Source organism: Convolutriloba macropyga, chromosome 9 (genome assembly GCF_964194025.1).
Source record: "Convolutriloba macropyga chromosome 9, txConMacr16.3, whole genome shotgun sequence".
Lineage (NCBI taxonomy): Eukaryota > Metazoa > Xenacoelomorpha > Acoela > Convolutidae > Convolutriloba > Convolutriloba macropyga.
Genome location: NC_134476.1, coordinates 52,847,715 through 52,863,893, shown reverse-complemented (window position 1 = coordinate 52,863,893; position 16,179 = coordinate 52,847,715). Strand labels below are relative to the sequence as shown.

General features: G+C 35.7%; 1 protein-coding gene across 1 annotated transcript in view; it reads left to right on the top strand.

Moving 5' to 3' along the window:
• LOC142346267 (F-BAR domain only protein 2-like) overlaps window positions 1–16,088 on the top strand; it is a 61,738-nt gene extending 45,650 nt beyond the window's left edge. Inside the window, exons 10-11 of the mRNA XM_075398782.1 lie at window positions 14,132–14,257; window positions 15,907–16,088. Coding sequence (XP_075254897.1) covers window positions 14,132–14,257; window positions 15,907–16,088 — 308 coding nt within the window. The remainder of the gene's footprint in view (window positions 1–14,131; window positions 14,258–15,906) is intronic.
• The last annotated feature ends 91 nt before the right edge of the window (window positions 16,089–16,179 follow it).

The following is a 16,179-nucleotide window of genomic DNA, read 5'->3' as shown; positions in this document are numbered from 1 at the left end:
TTGTCGTGGAATAGTGGCAATTATCCTTACTGGTTTATATCTCAAATTTTTATTGCAATTAAACTTCGATTTCCTTCAGGAAAGTTTTATGCTAAAGGGAAAGAGAAAACTGAATCACTGCAAACACTTTTACAGAAAGAAGTGATAGATTTGGATACCCTTTCATGCCCTAAAGTTGAGGAAATTAATACCCCAATTAAACATTTTACTTGTGCTCTACACTCTCTTTACTTGCCTGAGAAACAAAAAAAAAGACATTGCGCTAAAAGAAAAGCACAGTTTTATTTCTATTGGCTCACATTCCCCGCCAATGAGCCGTCGAGTGGAGAAAGTAGCTCCTTCAGTTCTTCAAGTGAATTTATCTCCAAGTTTGACAGTATGCAGTTGCATAACGAATGATAATCAAATAAATCTATCTTTGGTCAGAGAAGATAAAGTAGAATCACGTGGGCAATCCATTCTGAGGAAACAACAGATTGTTTGCAACTTATCGGAGATTGAGACACTGAAGAAATATCTTTCACTTCTTGAATACTTTCAAATGTACCATGTCTTTACAAGAGAAAATGAAAAGACTGAAACTAACCCCTTTACCTATGCACAAGTCGCCAACCCCAGTTCAAGTGAGCCTGGATGACGAAAGTCTCCCTGATGAAATCAAGCAGGTAGTCAGCAAAGGAAACGTGGAGTCAATTGTCTACTACGCAAAGGATTGTGGCATGCAATCGAACTACAAAGTGACTTACAAGAAAGAAGACAAAGACTCTAGATATACTACATATGAATTTTTTATGGTTGAGAGAGTTACTAACAAAATAATGAGCTAACACAAAAAAACTGATGTTTTAATTCATTTTTGATCAAAAGGTCTTTTAAAATGAGTGATAAAGAAGATCAGATAGATTCCCCTGCTGGAATAGGTTTGAATGATTTAGTTTTCAATGAAGAGAATCAAGAGAGACGCTCATGGAAATTTTGTAACTCTAGACTACCACGATCAGAAGTAGTGTATTTTACTCAAATCGTAATAATACTGTTTCTTATTGGTGTGTCTTTGATCAAACTAGTATTTTTCCATCTTGATTGTGAAGTGTCAACATTTTGGTTTTCATTGCTTTCATGCACAGTTGGCTACGCGCTTCCAAATCCGAAGCTATGAACAAGATAATTTCAACAAGCGATAGATTATTCATGGATGTTTGTGGGCCATCATGCTGTGGTAAAACTGAGCTTATATTCCAAATGCTACTGAGAAACACTTTTTACCCAAAATTTAAATCTATTTACTACTTCTATCAACATGAGCAACCAAAGTTCAGCTCTATAGAGCGTAACTTGAACATTTTTTTCACAAAGTTTTCTGGATTTGAGTTCATTTCACAGCTGGAAAACTGTCTGCTTGTTTTTGACGATTCTTGCGGGGAAATTTTCAATGACAAAGAGTTTTCTAAACTCGCAACTGCTGGACGTCACAGAAATATTAGCGTCATTTACGTTAAACATAACTTATTCCAACAGAGTAAATGGTCAAGAACAATTGATCTCAACACAACCCACATCATTTTGTTCAAATCACCTAGAGACATACAGCAGATCACCTATATTGGCAAACAGTTAAACAACACAAGTTTTTTAAAAGAAAGCTACGAGTTAGCAACAAAATTACCCTTTGGACACTTACTCATCGACTTGGATCCAAAAACTTCGGACTCCTTGCGTTATTGTTCAAATATTGTACAACCAGGTCCAACCATTTTTTATCTACCTTCCTCCAAAGCGGTCATAACTAATTTAACAGATGAGAGAGAAAGAGTTATGTATGCTAAAGCAAATGCTCGAGCCGTCTGATAGTAATTTCAGAAAGTTCCTCAAAGAAGCACCAAATAGTTTTATAAATTTTTTGTGCGAGTGTTTGCTCAATGTAATCAATGGCAATGTTCCAGTCAACAAACAGTTACTAAAAAATCAAGAGGACTCATTTCAGCAGTTATTATCAAAGGAAACAAGTCTGAAGAGAAAGCGATTTATTTTGACGAAAAAATCACAACTTATCAAGGCAATAGCATTCTCGTGCTATCTTTACTTAAAAGTCAAATAATGCATACAGAAGAATTTGTTTTGATCCCCAAGAGGATGTTCATATCAAAAAATCCAACCAAGGAAGAAATTTTTGATAATCCAATATATCAACAAAAAGCCACTCAGTTATCGCTACTACAAAGATCTAATCCAAATTTTGAGCACAGCAGTGGAAATAAAGATGCTGACACAAGCACTGATAGACGTATCACAAGAACAAGGAGTACCGGTGATGGAACAAGTGATCCAGATGACGTAAAATCAGAATTATTTGTGAGTGATGACAGTGAAATCGAACCTGTAGTGAAAAAACGGAAGGATTCAGCGTTTGACTCAATAATGCTAGAACTAAAATTAATGGATGAAAATAAAACAAAAAGAGCTGCTATTATCCTGAAAAAAATTTTTGATTCCAATACTGTTTCTATTAGTGAAGAGAATAATGTTCTCCATATTGAAGATGAACCTCAAGGAGTGAAGGTGACAAATTTCTTGTACAATTTACAACAACCTACCAAAAAAATTGACGTGCAAAAGTATTCCAAAATATTGAGTGAACTTGATATAGCAGCTCACTTGGTTTGCAATACACATGCAAAAAAAGTTCTCGATGAGTTTTACAGCGAAGAAGAGGAAGAACAACCGACTCGAAAACAAAAAAAAACAGCAACAAAAACAACCAAGAGGAAGATCTGAGACAAAAGAAAAAAGTGCAAAGCCAAAAGTCGATGAGAGCAAAAAGAAGACAGACGAAGACACGAGTAGAAAAGACTGGGCTTTCTATAGATGATATGAAGAAACTTGATAACCTTTGTTTAAAATGACCTGCGTCATTTGGAAACGCAAAACGACTGCAGAATTTGAGTAAATTATCAATGAAAAAAGAAAAAATGTATCTGAAAACGAAACCATCCTTCACCAAATATCGTTCACGTCGCCTCAGATTTCCAAGGCTTAAAGTAATTGTTAACGACCTAAATGAGATCTGGTCCGTAGATCTAGCATTTGTTGATAAACTTGCAAAGTACAACAGTGGTGTAAAATACCTTCTTGTTGCAGTTGACTGTCTGTCAAGATATCTCAGAGTTGAACCACTAAAAAGAAAATATGCTACAGAAACTGCAGAGGCTTTCAAAAAGATGATCAAACATAAGCAACCTAAAAAAGTTTGGGTCAATGATGGTACAGAGTTCCTCGGTGCTTTCAAAGCCCTCTGCAATAAACGCGGAATTCATTTATACAGTACGTTCAGTGAGAAAAAGTCTGCTTTTGCTGAAAGAAATATACGTTCCCTCAAAAATATAATATACAGATACTTAGAGGAAAAGTGGACCTATTCATATCTAAATAAACTGGATTCATTTGTTAAAACTATCAATTCTAGAGTTAATCGAACAATCAATCTTGCTCCAAACAAGGTCACGAAAAAAGACGTTCCGCGACTGGTATCGTTGATTGCGAATACAACATATTCTCAAAAAGCAAAATTCTTTGTCGGTGATCTTGTACGAATACTGAAAAAAGAGGAGACGTTTGAAAAGGGCTACAAACAGTCATTCACAGACGAGGTTTTTGAAATTTCGTCTATCCCAACATTGAACCCTCCAACGTATTCTCTTATCGATACCGATGAGGAAATTATTCAGGGAAAATTCTATCAACCCGAACTCCAATTAGTGCGAGAGTCGCCTGTGCAAAATGGCAAGTAACCGTTTTGAAGATGAATTTACGGTACATGTAATCTCCTCCGCTTCGATGGAGATCTTCGATCAAAACACATTGGCTTCATTCAGGAATTTTTTCAATGATGAAATACAACTGTCGGGAGACTGGAGAGTAGCTTTGAGTGAAATTAACTTTCCAACAAAAATAGAGCACATCACAAACGGAGTCCTAATTTCTTACAGTTTAAGTGGTTTAGAAGATCACCAACGGAATAGCTCTGGAGCTAATGTCATAGCACGTTCATACAACGGTGAGCGATTAGCTCTCATGCCAGGAACTTTTGATACTGTGCCACAGTTGCTAGCTACCATTAAAAGAACTGTTGGTTTACCAAATTTTTCTTTCAGAGAAATTAAAAGTTCCGGTAAATTTGAAATTGTCTTTGGAAAATACGAGGGAATTACGTTTCCAAGCGATGAAATTCTTAGCATTGTTGGTTTCAAGGGCACTCCTGATGGACGAGGAATACACATTGGTTATAAAATGGACACAATTGCAAATAAACTGATGAAAAAAGATGATACTAAGGCTTTTATGGGTGACTTTCCAGCTGATCTGTGCGGCGGAAAACATTATTGAGTATCAATACGTGGGCGATGCGAAAGCACCTTTATTACGAGTCATTGATTCAAAACAACGATTGAAAAACGGTAGCGTCTGCGAGCTTGAACCAACACACAGAATAGTTTTTTCGAATTTGGACTACAAAAAACTTCTTTCAAATACAATTCAGTCAATTTCTATAGAACTACGCACCGAAACAGGTCAATTAGTCCCTTTTTCAGGGACCGGAAAAGTCATTTTGACGTTACAGTTTAAAAAATTTGGTGAGTAAAAGCAATGGATTCATACTACACCAATCAAGCATCTGCATTGCCTTATTTTTCTGGGCACTATAGGCAAAAAGGTAGCGGCTTTGGAGCTTTAGCAAGTGGTATCGGAAGAATCGCTCTACCTATTGCCAGAAAATTTATTTTATCAGCAGCAAAACGAGTTGGAAAAGAACTTCAGTTACAGAGCGTACCAGAGTTAATGGACGTTGTCAATAGAAAAAAATCTCCAAAACAAGCGCTGAAAAACACGATATCAAATACAGTCAAAAAGCAAACAGGAGGCTCATTGGCACTGCGAATGAGACAAAGATGAATGAATCGTAGACGATCTAAACGTTCAGGTTCAAAAGCGAGAAAAGGTAGCAAAAAAGGTAGTCATTTCAAAATACAAACAGCCCAAGAGAAGTCGGTCGGAGTTCTTTGCCAAAGTTAAGAATGATCGGTAATATGTTACCAACAGAGGCAACACATAGTTCCTTGGATTTATTCGAAAAACCAGCGCTTCTTGTAACTTTTGATGGGAGCTTTTGTCAAAAAGTAGGACCAGTTTACAGTCCTAACGGACCCATGCTTGAGTTTGAGGTTGCCGGAGACAGAAATAATTTTATTGATCTGCAAAAAATTTTCCTGAAATCAAATGCAAGATAGTTCAGGCTTCTGAAGCTGATTTAAAATATGATGCTGGAGCTGCAGCAGATGTAACCAAAACAGACGCTCCTTACTTTTGTAATAATGTTTTACATTCACTCTTTTCTGACTGTACAGTATCTGCCAACGGACTAAAAATTTCAAATGCAAATGGAAATTATGCTCACAAAAGTTTCATTGAAACCGAATTTTCTCACAACAAAGACGCAAAGGCTACTTGGTTGGCTTGCCAAGGTTATTCGTACGAGGATAATCCTGGAATGATAGCAACAACTGAAGTTAACAGACGAAAAACGTTGGTTAGACAATCTGCTGAATGTACTTTTTATGGAAAAGTGGCAGTAGATTTTTTTACATGTGATCGACATCTTTTGAGTGGAGTCACATTGCGAATTTCCTTTCGAAGATCTATAGATGATTTTGTTGTAATATCTGACGATGCTGGAAAATCATACAAAGTGAAAATTATAGAAGCTAATTTGTATGTGAGAAAAATGACATTGAACGACGTCGTTTCTGCCATTGAAAAAACTTTACTAACAAGCCCAGCGTCCTATCCTTACTTGGAAACTATAACAAAAACATTTCTGGCTTCTACTGGTTTGCAAAGTTGAAAACAAGAAGATGTTTTTAGCAGGGAGCCAATTCGACGTCTTGCCATTTGTCTTAACACAAATGAAGCTTTCTTGGGAAGCAAACAACTCAATCCATTTCACTTTCGTAAATTTAATCTGGAGCAGATATGTATTTATCGAAATGGACTCCCCGTTGCAGACAGCCCCATAAATACAGCTGACGTAAAACGCTTGTACTTCAACACAATGTCAGATTTAGCCTATATTGAGAATGGACATGGAATAAGTTTGTCTGAATACCCTAACCATTTTATTATGGTGTTTGATCTCACCAGCACTCAGCAGGCGTCACATGATTTTATTCACCCTGAACTTACCAATTGTTCAATTTCAATTGAACTTAAGTTTTCAGCCGCGTTGCCCAGTAATATTGAAATTTTCATAATTGGGGAAAAAGCAAGTACAATTTTTATCGACTCTGCACGTAGAGTTTCGAAAAATCATATTCTTACAAATTGATGGATGAAGATGAAATAAACAACCTCGTTCAAGGATGTAAACGTTTGAAGTACAAATTTCATGGTGTGTTTGCAGCTGACAATTTTCCGCTGCACTTATCTCAGAACAGTTTCATTATTGTGAATGTGTCAACTTCTCAATCAATTGGAACACATTGGATACTTATTTGCCGAAGGAACGGAGATTATATTTTTGCGGATCCCTTGGGACAAAATCTAACTTCATATAAACATTTGCACAATAGACTTGTTTCCTCTGCTGGTAATATACAAACTGTATATGAATTGCTAAGAAACCAGCCAATTCAAAAACCAAAATGAATGTTGTGTGGCTTATTTTGTATTTATATTGCTCATTATCTTTTTGGTGGAAAAGAAATTGTAAAAATGAGTGATGTTGAATTGATACGTTTTGCGCTTCATATGATGCTCTAACACTACTAACATGATTTGATGAAATAAAATTTTTTTTCAAAACTTTTTCTTCAAAAACTAAGCGTACACACAAAACATCATTGTCAATATCTAACTTTCCATAGCCACTCACAAAAATATCCATTATTTGACAAAAAGCACCAGAATGAGGACCATACAAAATGTTTTCAAATCTCTTTAGAGTTTCAGTTGATATCCGGTCAGTTTGTAATTGCTGATTCAATGTTTTCTCAGCATTAACCAGAGATTTGTAACCAACTATTCCACTTGGACGGTAATTTTTGCTCAAGGCACTGCTCAAATTTGGTAAGCGCTTCTGAATGCTGGTTGCTTCTCCTTTTGTCGGCGGCGCTGAACCATTGTTATCCACAGCTAGTTTGAGTTTTTCGAAAATCTCTCCAGTTGTCTCCACTGTAGCTCCGTTTGAAAAAAAAGTTTTGAAGGTTGTGTACAAGCAAGGAACTGCATAAAGCTTATTTCGTTTTAATATTTCCGTAGAAACGTCAGACACATCAGACAACACATGATAATGGTTAGAGGGTAACAATTCACAATAGCCGTTTTCAAAATGCATGCAAACAGCGTAATTCCGGGCCAACATTGAAGATGGTTTTTCTTCTGAAACGAAAAACCTAAAGTTTTTTTGAAATAGTTTAAAGTAAGCAGGTGAGCGCTCGTACATAGCTTCCACCATTTTCTTTACAATTTACTCTTGATCAGATAATTCGTGTTCGTCGTCTTTTTGCTTTAACTTTGGTCGTTTTGCCGGGGTTGGTTTAGTTGTTGAATCAATGTCATTTGAGTTTTGAGCAGCCGCTCGAATTTTTGGACTTTTCTTTGACAACTTTTCAAACTCTTCCAAAGTCAGGGTTATTCTTTGTTGAAATTCATAGTCATGTTCACCCTTTTTGAATAATTTTAGAAAGATATAAGTTCCTGTTCTTTCATATGTTTTGAGCGTGACTCGAATCAAGCGTTTTTCATTCTTAGAAACGTCAAAATGAGCGTCTCCAAACTCGGCGTCTTTTTCAGCTGTAAATGGCATTCTGATTTTGTTGAAATTTGAAATTTGTTCAACTGTTCTTCTTCAGGAAATAGTGTGTAATGTCTCCCCTGGTGAAAGTAAAACTCAACAATTTTTACATGGTGTTAAAAATAGAATGGTTCAACTGATAAGAGTTTTGTAAAGGGCGAATATTAAGGAGAATAATTGTTTCATGGTACTGATTAGCGTTTTAGAACCACATGTGCTCTTTCACACACATTGTACGTAGAGCAGTCCGCTTAGGGTCATAAAACAGTGTCAGACGGATTACATGTATGATCATTTCACCATTCAGCGCTAATGTTTAATGAAAGACACTTGTAACCTTAGGTTTTGAACAGTAAACCATGGAGCAAAACTCTTATTTAATAGCTCTAACTAAAATAATTTCATGTGTTTACATTTTTATCAGTCATAAAACCCATGCCAAGACCACCACGACTAAGAATAATAAAACTTCTGTAGTTTTATGTTTTTCCAGTTTACCTACTAAGTTAATCACATGAGTACAAACTTCCAACTCTTTAAGTTGTGAACCGAATTCTGGTAACCCACTCATTCACTTTTTTACTTGCGATTGAATAACAGCAAACCAACTGCTCCATTTATTTCTTGAATTCTTTGAACTGTTTGTTTCAATTTCTGATTTTCCCAAAAATACAAAATTCACCAAAACTGAAATATCTAGAAATGTCTTAGTATATTCTGTGTGAAAGCGAAGGCTCCTGGGAACGGACAATTGCGTATCAAACTTTTTACGAAAATTTTATTGTCCTCATACAACAGAAGAAATTCAATGGGAAGGATGTTTGGAATACCCAACAACATTGCATGATTCCAAAAATCTTTCTAAAGTTTCTATCTCAACTTCCTGATAAACCGTCATCAGATTCGATCGAAGGATCGTACATCACGTCAGGTGGTATTATTCCTCCCTCGAAACTGGAGGATCTTCTTGTGGCTTACGATATAGTTAATTTACCTGCTCCGGTCAAGAAAATTTTGTACAAATACGACTGTGATACAGTTCCATTCTTTGAGAACCAACTAGGTGTTACCCAAGCTTGCGATGATCTTGCTGACTTATGGGGACTACCTCGATCACCTGAGTCGCCCTCAGCACCAACACCAGCAGTTACTCCAGCGATTGATCCGAGTCCAGCTGTATCCCCAGCAACCAGCCCATCTCTCTTTGAAAATATGAAAAATTGCATTAGCAGCTCTCAAGAAAATTTCAGAGGTCTCTGGAGCAACTTGTCAGGTACTAACTTTGAAACTCCAATAAAAACTCAACACAACTCTTGATTTTCTAGTAACTGTTTGTTGACTGGAACATTGCCTTTGATTACATTGAGCAAACACTCGCACAGAAAATTTATAAAACTATTTGGTGCTTCTTTGAGGAACTTTCTGAAATTACTATCAGACAGCTCGAGCATTTGCTTTAGCATACATAACTCTTTCTCTCTCATCTGTTAAATTAGTTATGACCGCTTTGGAGGAAGGTAGATAAAAAATGGTTGGACCTGGTTGTACAATATTTGAACAATAACGCAAGGAGTCCGAAGTTTTTGGATCCAAGTCGATGAGTAAGTGTCCAAAGGGTAATTTTGTTGCTAACTCGTAGCTTTCTTTTAAAAAACTTGTGTTGTTTAACTGTTTGCCAATATAGGTGATCTGCTGTATGTCTCTAGGTGATTTGAACAAAATGATGTGGGTTGTGTTGATCAATTGTTCTTGACCATTTACTCTGTTGGAATAAGTTATGTTTAACGTAAATGACGCTAATATTTCTGTGACGTCCAGCAGTTGCGAGTTTAGAAAACTCTTTGTCATTGAAAATTTCCTCGCAAGAATCGTCAAAAACAAGCAGACAGTTTTCCAGCTGTGAAATGAACTCAAATCCAGAAAACTTTGTGAAAAAAATGTTCAAGTTTTTGTGAACTTTGGTTGCTCATGTTGATAGAAGTAGTAAATAGATTTAAATTTTGGGTAAAAAGTGTTTCTCAGTAGCATTTGGAATATAAGCTCAGTTTTACCACAGCATGATGGCCCACAAACAGCCATGAATAATCTATCGCTTCTTGAAATTATCTTGTTCATAGCTTCGGATTTGGAAGCGCGTAGCCAACTGTGCATGAAAGCAATGAAAACCAAAATGTTGACACTTCACAATCAAGATGGAAAAATACTAGTTTGATCAAGGACACACCAATAAGAAACAGTATTATTACGATTTGAGTAAAATACACTACTTCTGATCGTGGTAGTCTAGAGTTACAAAATTTCCATGAGCGTCTCTCTTGATTCTCTTCATTGAAAACTAAATCATTCAAACCTATTCCAGCAGGGGAATCTATCTGATCTTCTTTATCACTCATTTTAAAAGACCTTTTGATCAAAAATGAATTAAAACATCAGTTTTTTTGTGTTAGCTCATTATTTTGTTAGTAACTCTCTCAACCATAAAAAATTCATATGTAGTATATCTAGAGTCTTTGTCTTCTTTCTTGTAAGTCACTTTGTAGTTCGATTGCATGCCACAATCCTTTGCGTAGTAGACAATTGACTCCACGTTTCCTTTGCTGACTACCTGCTTGATTTCATCAGGGAGACTTTCGTTGTCCAGGCTCACTTGAACTGGGGTTGGCGACTTGTGCATAGGTAAAGGGGTTAGTTTCAGTCTTTTCATTTTCTCTTGTAAAGACATGGTACATTTGAAAGTATTCAAGCAGTGAAAGATATTTCTTCAGTGTCTCAATCTCCGATAAGTTGCAAACAATCTGTTGTTTCCTCAGAATGGATTGCCCACGTGATTCTACTTTATCTTCTCTGATCAAAGATAGATTTATTTGATTATCATTCGTTATGCAACTGCATACTGTCAAACTTGGAGATAATTTCACTTGAAGAACTGAAGGAGCTACCTTCTCCACTCGACGGCTCATTGGCGGGGAATGTGAGCCAATAGAAATACAACTGTGCTTTTCTTTTAGCGCAATGTCTTTTTTTTGTTTCTCAGGCAAGTAAAGAGAGTGTAGAGCACAAGTAAAATGTTTAATTGGGGTATTAATTTCCTCAACTTTAGGGCATGAAAGGGTATCCAAATCTATCACTTCTTTCTGTTAAAGTGTTTGCAGTGATTCAGTTTTCTCTTTCCCTTTAGCATAAAACTTTCCTGAAGGAAATCGAAGTTTAATTGCAATAAAAATTTGAGATATAAACCAGTAAGGATAATTGCCACTAATCCACGACAAACCGTGTAAGAACCTATTAACCCACTGATGAGATTTTCTCTCACTAGCGGATAGTGAGTTGTAAGAAACTGGTGGAAGGAACAAGATTGTGTCTGTGTAGTTGTTTGAGCAAATCGATAACTCCTTAATTATACAACCCGATTTCTTATGACGAAAACCTTCAAAATCTAAGACAACAACTTCTGGCTTTAACATTCCAGCAAACTAAATAGGTTTCGTTTAAATGTTTTCACGAAGAGGCAAAACATTAATCCAGTCATGTGACCAATGTAGGCGTTTGTGATTGGACACGGTAAAACGTAAGAATAACCAGGACCTTTCTGACTGTGCTCTGCAATAAAACCCGAGGCGTCATGAAGTATTGCATGTAATCGAAGGAATTTATATGACTTAAGGTATTTGTTTAGTGAAGAGTTGTCTATACCTATGAGACCACCATATGGTCTCAACTTGAGAACAATTTCAAGGTTGATGTCTGGGTCCAAATAAAGACATGCTGCCAAAAAATATACAAACCACTCACTGTATTCCGGATAGTCTAGTTTTATTTGATCTTAAATTTCATGAATATTTTTCAAATCAACCGTTGCAATTGTTGTCATGCTGATTTGCAAATGATAAAACGAAATAATGAACCTAAAATCGTTGCTTTTTCATATAAGAAAAAAATCAATTTAACAAAATTGTCTTTTTTGGAAAGTTTTTGACTTCTATTTTTATGTAGACTATTTCAAAGAAAATAAAAGTCAACAAAAAACCATTTTTGAGTGCCCTTTCATAGCGCAAAATCCGTTTCAGACCATTTTAGGACTCCAAAAAATTTTGAAAATTTTTTTCAAAAAATTCGAAATTTTTATATGTTTTGACCCCCATACTTCATAGGTGAAAAAAACTGAAGTCAACAAAAAATCACTTTTGAGTGCTCTTTCATAGCGCAAAATCCATTTCAGACAATTTTAGGACTTTGAAAAACTTTGAAAAATTTTTGAAAAAATTTTTGAAAATTTTTGAATTTTTTCTCAATCGCGCACAAAACATGAATTCAAAACCACCAAAAAACCCAATTCCCAAGTTTCAATTTACATGAACCATCAAAATGAAATGGAAATAGCTGAAAAGTATTGTAATTTGCCTTACACTCTGAAAAAATTACAAGATTTCACTTTTTCAGAGGAAAAATTTCTTGTAGGGGGGGGGGGGGGGGGTCCGGACCCCCCCCTACAAGCACTAGGCAACTTACTATACTACTTACCGGGAAGGCTAGTTTAAGGTTAAAAGGTTATTTTTGGGGAGTTTTTGAACCCAAAATGTTGCAATTTTTCAAATTTTCTGTTGGACCAGTCTAAAATTGAGGTTGCTTAAAGTTGATAAAGGTCGTTTGCAAGACATAAATACTTTTTATGACCTTTTTAATATGGTCTCAACTTGAGAACAATTTCAAGGTTGATGTCTGGGTCCAAATAATGACCTTTTTAAGAGCTATATGTTTTGGTAATCCAAACAAAAACACGCAAATTTATACGAATTTTTTTCAAGCTTTTTGAAATTTTGTCATTAAGTTTTTTCAGACTTGCTGTCAACAAACGTCCCCTAGGGTTTGATAATAGATTACTGCACAGTTTCTAGTGGTAATGTAGTATTTTTCGACTTTTTAACATCACTAATTTTAGCATTTTTTGACAAAACTTGCAATTTTTTCTATTTTTTGACATTTTTGTCATTATTCATGTTTTTTCAGCCTCAGGGGTCAGAAAACCTCCTCAAGGGTTTGATAATAAGTTACTGAATTTCTTTTGGCCATTGAATAGTTTTCAACTGTCTATTATCAAAAATGTTTGCAGTTGAGAAATCTTGCTTTTGAGAAAAATTATTGTTCTAAGTTATTAGGATATTTGTGAGCCAGTGAAACTATTTAAGGCCTGAAATAGGGAAACTGGATAGTCTCTTGAGACAATGAAAGGGCTCTGAAGATATTAATATCACGAATTCTAGCAAGATTTTGTTAAAATTTGTAATTGTTTTTAAAACTTTGACTATTTTTGTCCTTTCTGAGTTTAACGATCATTACTGGCCAACGAAACCTTTTTAAATCTTGGAGATAGGTCACATGACAGAACTACAGAGACAAAAAATAGGTTTAAACATTTTTTTACTGCGAAATGTGGAAACTTTTGAATTTTGCACTTTGAGTTTTTTTTCTATATGATTTGATTACTAACAAGGCTAGAAAACTAGTAGATGCAGAGGCGAATCTCATCATAGAAATATTCCTAGATCTCTCTCTCTCTCTCTCTCTTTTTCCTTAACTCTTTTGTTGATGCCCACTTTAGCTGATGTTGTGGCGTGATGTCATCATCTATTACACTGACCTCACGCCCCTTCAATTAAGCTAAAGATAGCCCCACTAAACCGTGGCTAGCTACTGACGAAGCCAACCGCTCGCCGGTCGTTTGAGAGCAATTCGCTCGACGTTAGTCGGTTATGTTTGTGTTTGGCCATTGGTCATCTTTTTCAGTACTTCATCGATTTTCAGTGTTCGCTTCAATCAGGTGCATGAGTTTTGCATTCGTAGTATCCTATATATACTTCTTCTGACCCATTCTCAGTACCATAGCAGGTCTTTTTTTCTACTTGCTATGATGTAGGTTTTTGTCCAGATAACGTAGGCTAGGTATCTCATTTTGATTGGAACTAGCATTATTCATTTCCACCTCTCAAAATATTTAATGTTTATCACAACAATTAGGCTTTTAAAACTTTGGTTAATCATCAGTGATTGTCATCACACAGTCTGTTCTGTGGGTACTATTATCTGACACAATGTTCGCTGTGTTTGTGATTGTTGCTGGCTATCAAAGTTTTTCTGAACCTAATGTTGAGAGTTAATCATCTGATCTAATTTATAGATTCTTGCCTCTGAGCTCGAAATTAACTGTATTTACAATACTAATTAATTTGATGTAAACAAAAATTACACTAAAGTTAAATCCCGAAAGGAAAATGGAGGCTGTTTTAGGTTTCCTAAAGAGAATGAAAAAGGAGAGGAAAGAGCGGAAGAACAAGCGAGGAGGAGGTGGAGGGAACAAGCAGAGGAACTCTTCCACCAATTCCACCTCTTCTGACTCCAACTCAGTTGATAAAGGTCGTTTTCAAGACATAAATACTTTTTATGACCTTTTTAATATGGTCTCAACTTGAGAACAATTTCAAGGTTGATGTCTGGGTCCAAATAATGACCTTTTTAAGAGCTATATATTTTGGTAATCCAAACAAAAACACGCAAATTTATACGAATTTTTTTCAAGCTTTTTGAAATTTTGTCATTAAGTTTTTTCAGACTTGCTGTCAACAAACGTCCCCTAGGGTTTGATAATAGATTACTGCACAGTTTCTAGTGGTAATGTAGTATTTTTCGACTTTTTAACATCACTAATTTTAGCATTTTTTGACAAAACTTGCAATTTTTTCTATTTTTTGACATTTTTGTCATTATTCATGTTTTTTCAGCCTCAGGGGTCAGAAAACCTCCTCAAGGGTTTGATAATAAGTTACTGAATTTCTTTTGGCCATTGAATAGTTTTCAACTGTCTATTATCAAAAATGTTTGCAGTTGAGAAATCTTGCTTTTGAGAAAAATTATTGTTCTAAGTTATTAGGATATTTGTGAGCCAGTGAAACTATTTAAGGCCTGAAATAGGGAAACTGGATAGTCTCTTGAGACAATGAAAGGGCTCTGAAGATATTAATATCACGAATTCTAGCAAGATTTTGTTAAAATTTGTAATTGTTTTTAAAACTTTGACTATTTTTGTCCTTTCTGAGTTTAACGATCATTACTGGCCAACGAAACCTTTTTAAATCTTGGAGATAGGTCACATGACAGAACTACAGAGACAAAAAATAGGTTTAAACATTTTTTTACTGCGAAATGTGGAAACTTTTGAATTTTGCACTTTGAGTTTTTTTTCTATATGATTTGATTACTAACAAGGCTAGAAAACTAGTAGATGCAGAGGCGAATCTCATCATAGAAATATTCCTAGATCTCTCTCTCTCTCTCTCTCTCTCTCTCTTTCCTTAACTCTTTTGTTGATGCCCACTTTAGCTGATGTTGTGGCGTGATGTCATCATCTATTACACTGACCTCACGCCCCTTCAATTAAGCTAAAGATAGCCCCACTAAACCGTGGCTAGCTACTGACGAAGCCAACCGCTCGCCGGTCGTTTGAGAGCAATTCGCTCGACGTTAGTCGGTTATGTTTGTGTTTGGCCATTGGTCATCTTTTTCAGTACTTCATCGATTTTCAGTGTTCGCTTCAATCAGGTGCATGAGTTTTGCATTCGTAGTATCCTATATATACTTCTTCTGACCCATTCTCAGTACCATAGCAGGTCTTTTTTTCTACTTGCTATGATGTAGGTTTTTGTCCAGATAACGTAGGCTAGGTATCTCATTTTGATTGGAACTAGCATTATTCATTTCCACCTCTCAAAATATTTAATGTTTATCACAACAATTAGGCTTTTAAAACTTTGGTTAATCATCAGTGATTGTCATCACACAGTCTGTTCTGTGGGTACTATTATCTGACACAATGTTCGCTGTGTTTGTGATTGTTGCTGGCTATCAAAGTTTTTCTGAACCTAATGTTGAGAGTTAATCATCTGATCTAATTTATAGATTCTTGCCTCTGAGCTCGAAATTAACTGTATTTACAATACTAATTAATTTGATGTAAACAAAAATTACACTAAAGTTAAATCCCGAAAGGAAAATGGAGGCTGTTTTAGGTTTCCTAAAGAGAATGAAAAAGGAGAGGAAAGAGCGGAAGAACAAGCGAGGAGGAGGTGGAGGGAACAAGCAGAGGAACTCTTCCACCAATTCCACCTCTTCTGACTCCAACTCAGTTGATAAAGGTCGTTTTCAAGACATAAATACTTTTTATGACCTTTTTAATATGGTCTCAACTTGAGAACAATTTCAAGGTTGATGTCTGGGTCCAAATAATGACCTTTTTAAGAGCTATATATTTTGGTAATCCAAACAAAAACACGCAAATTTAT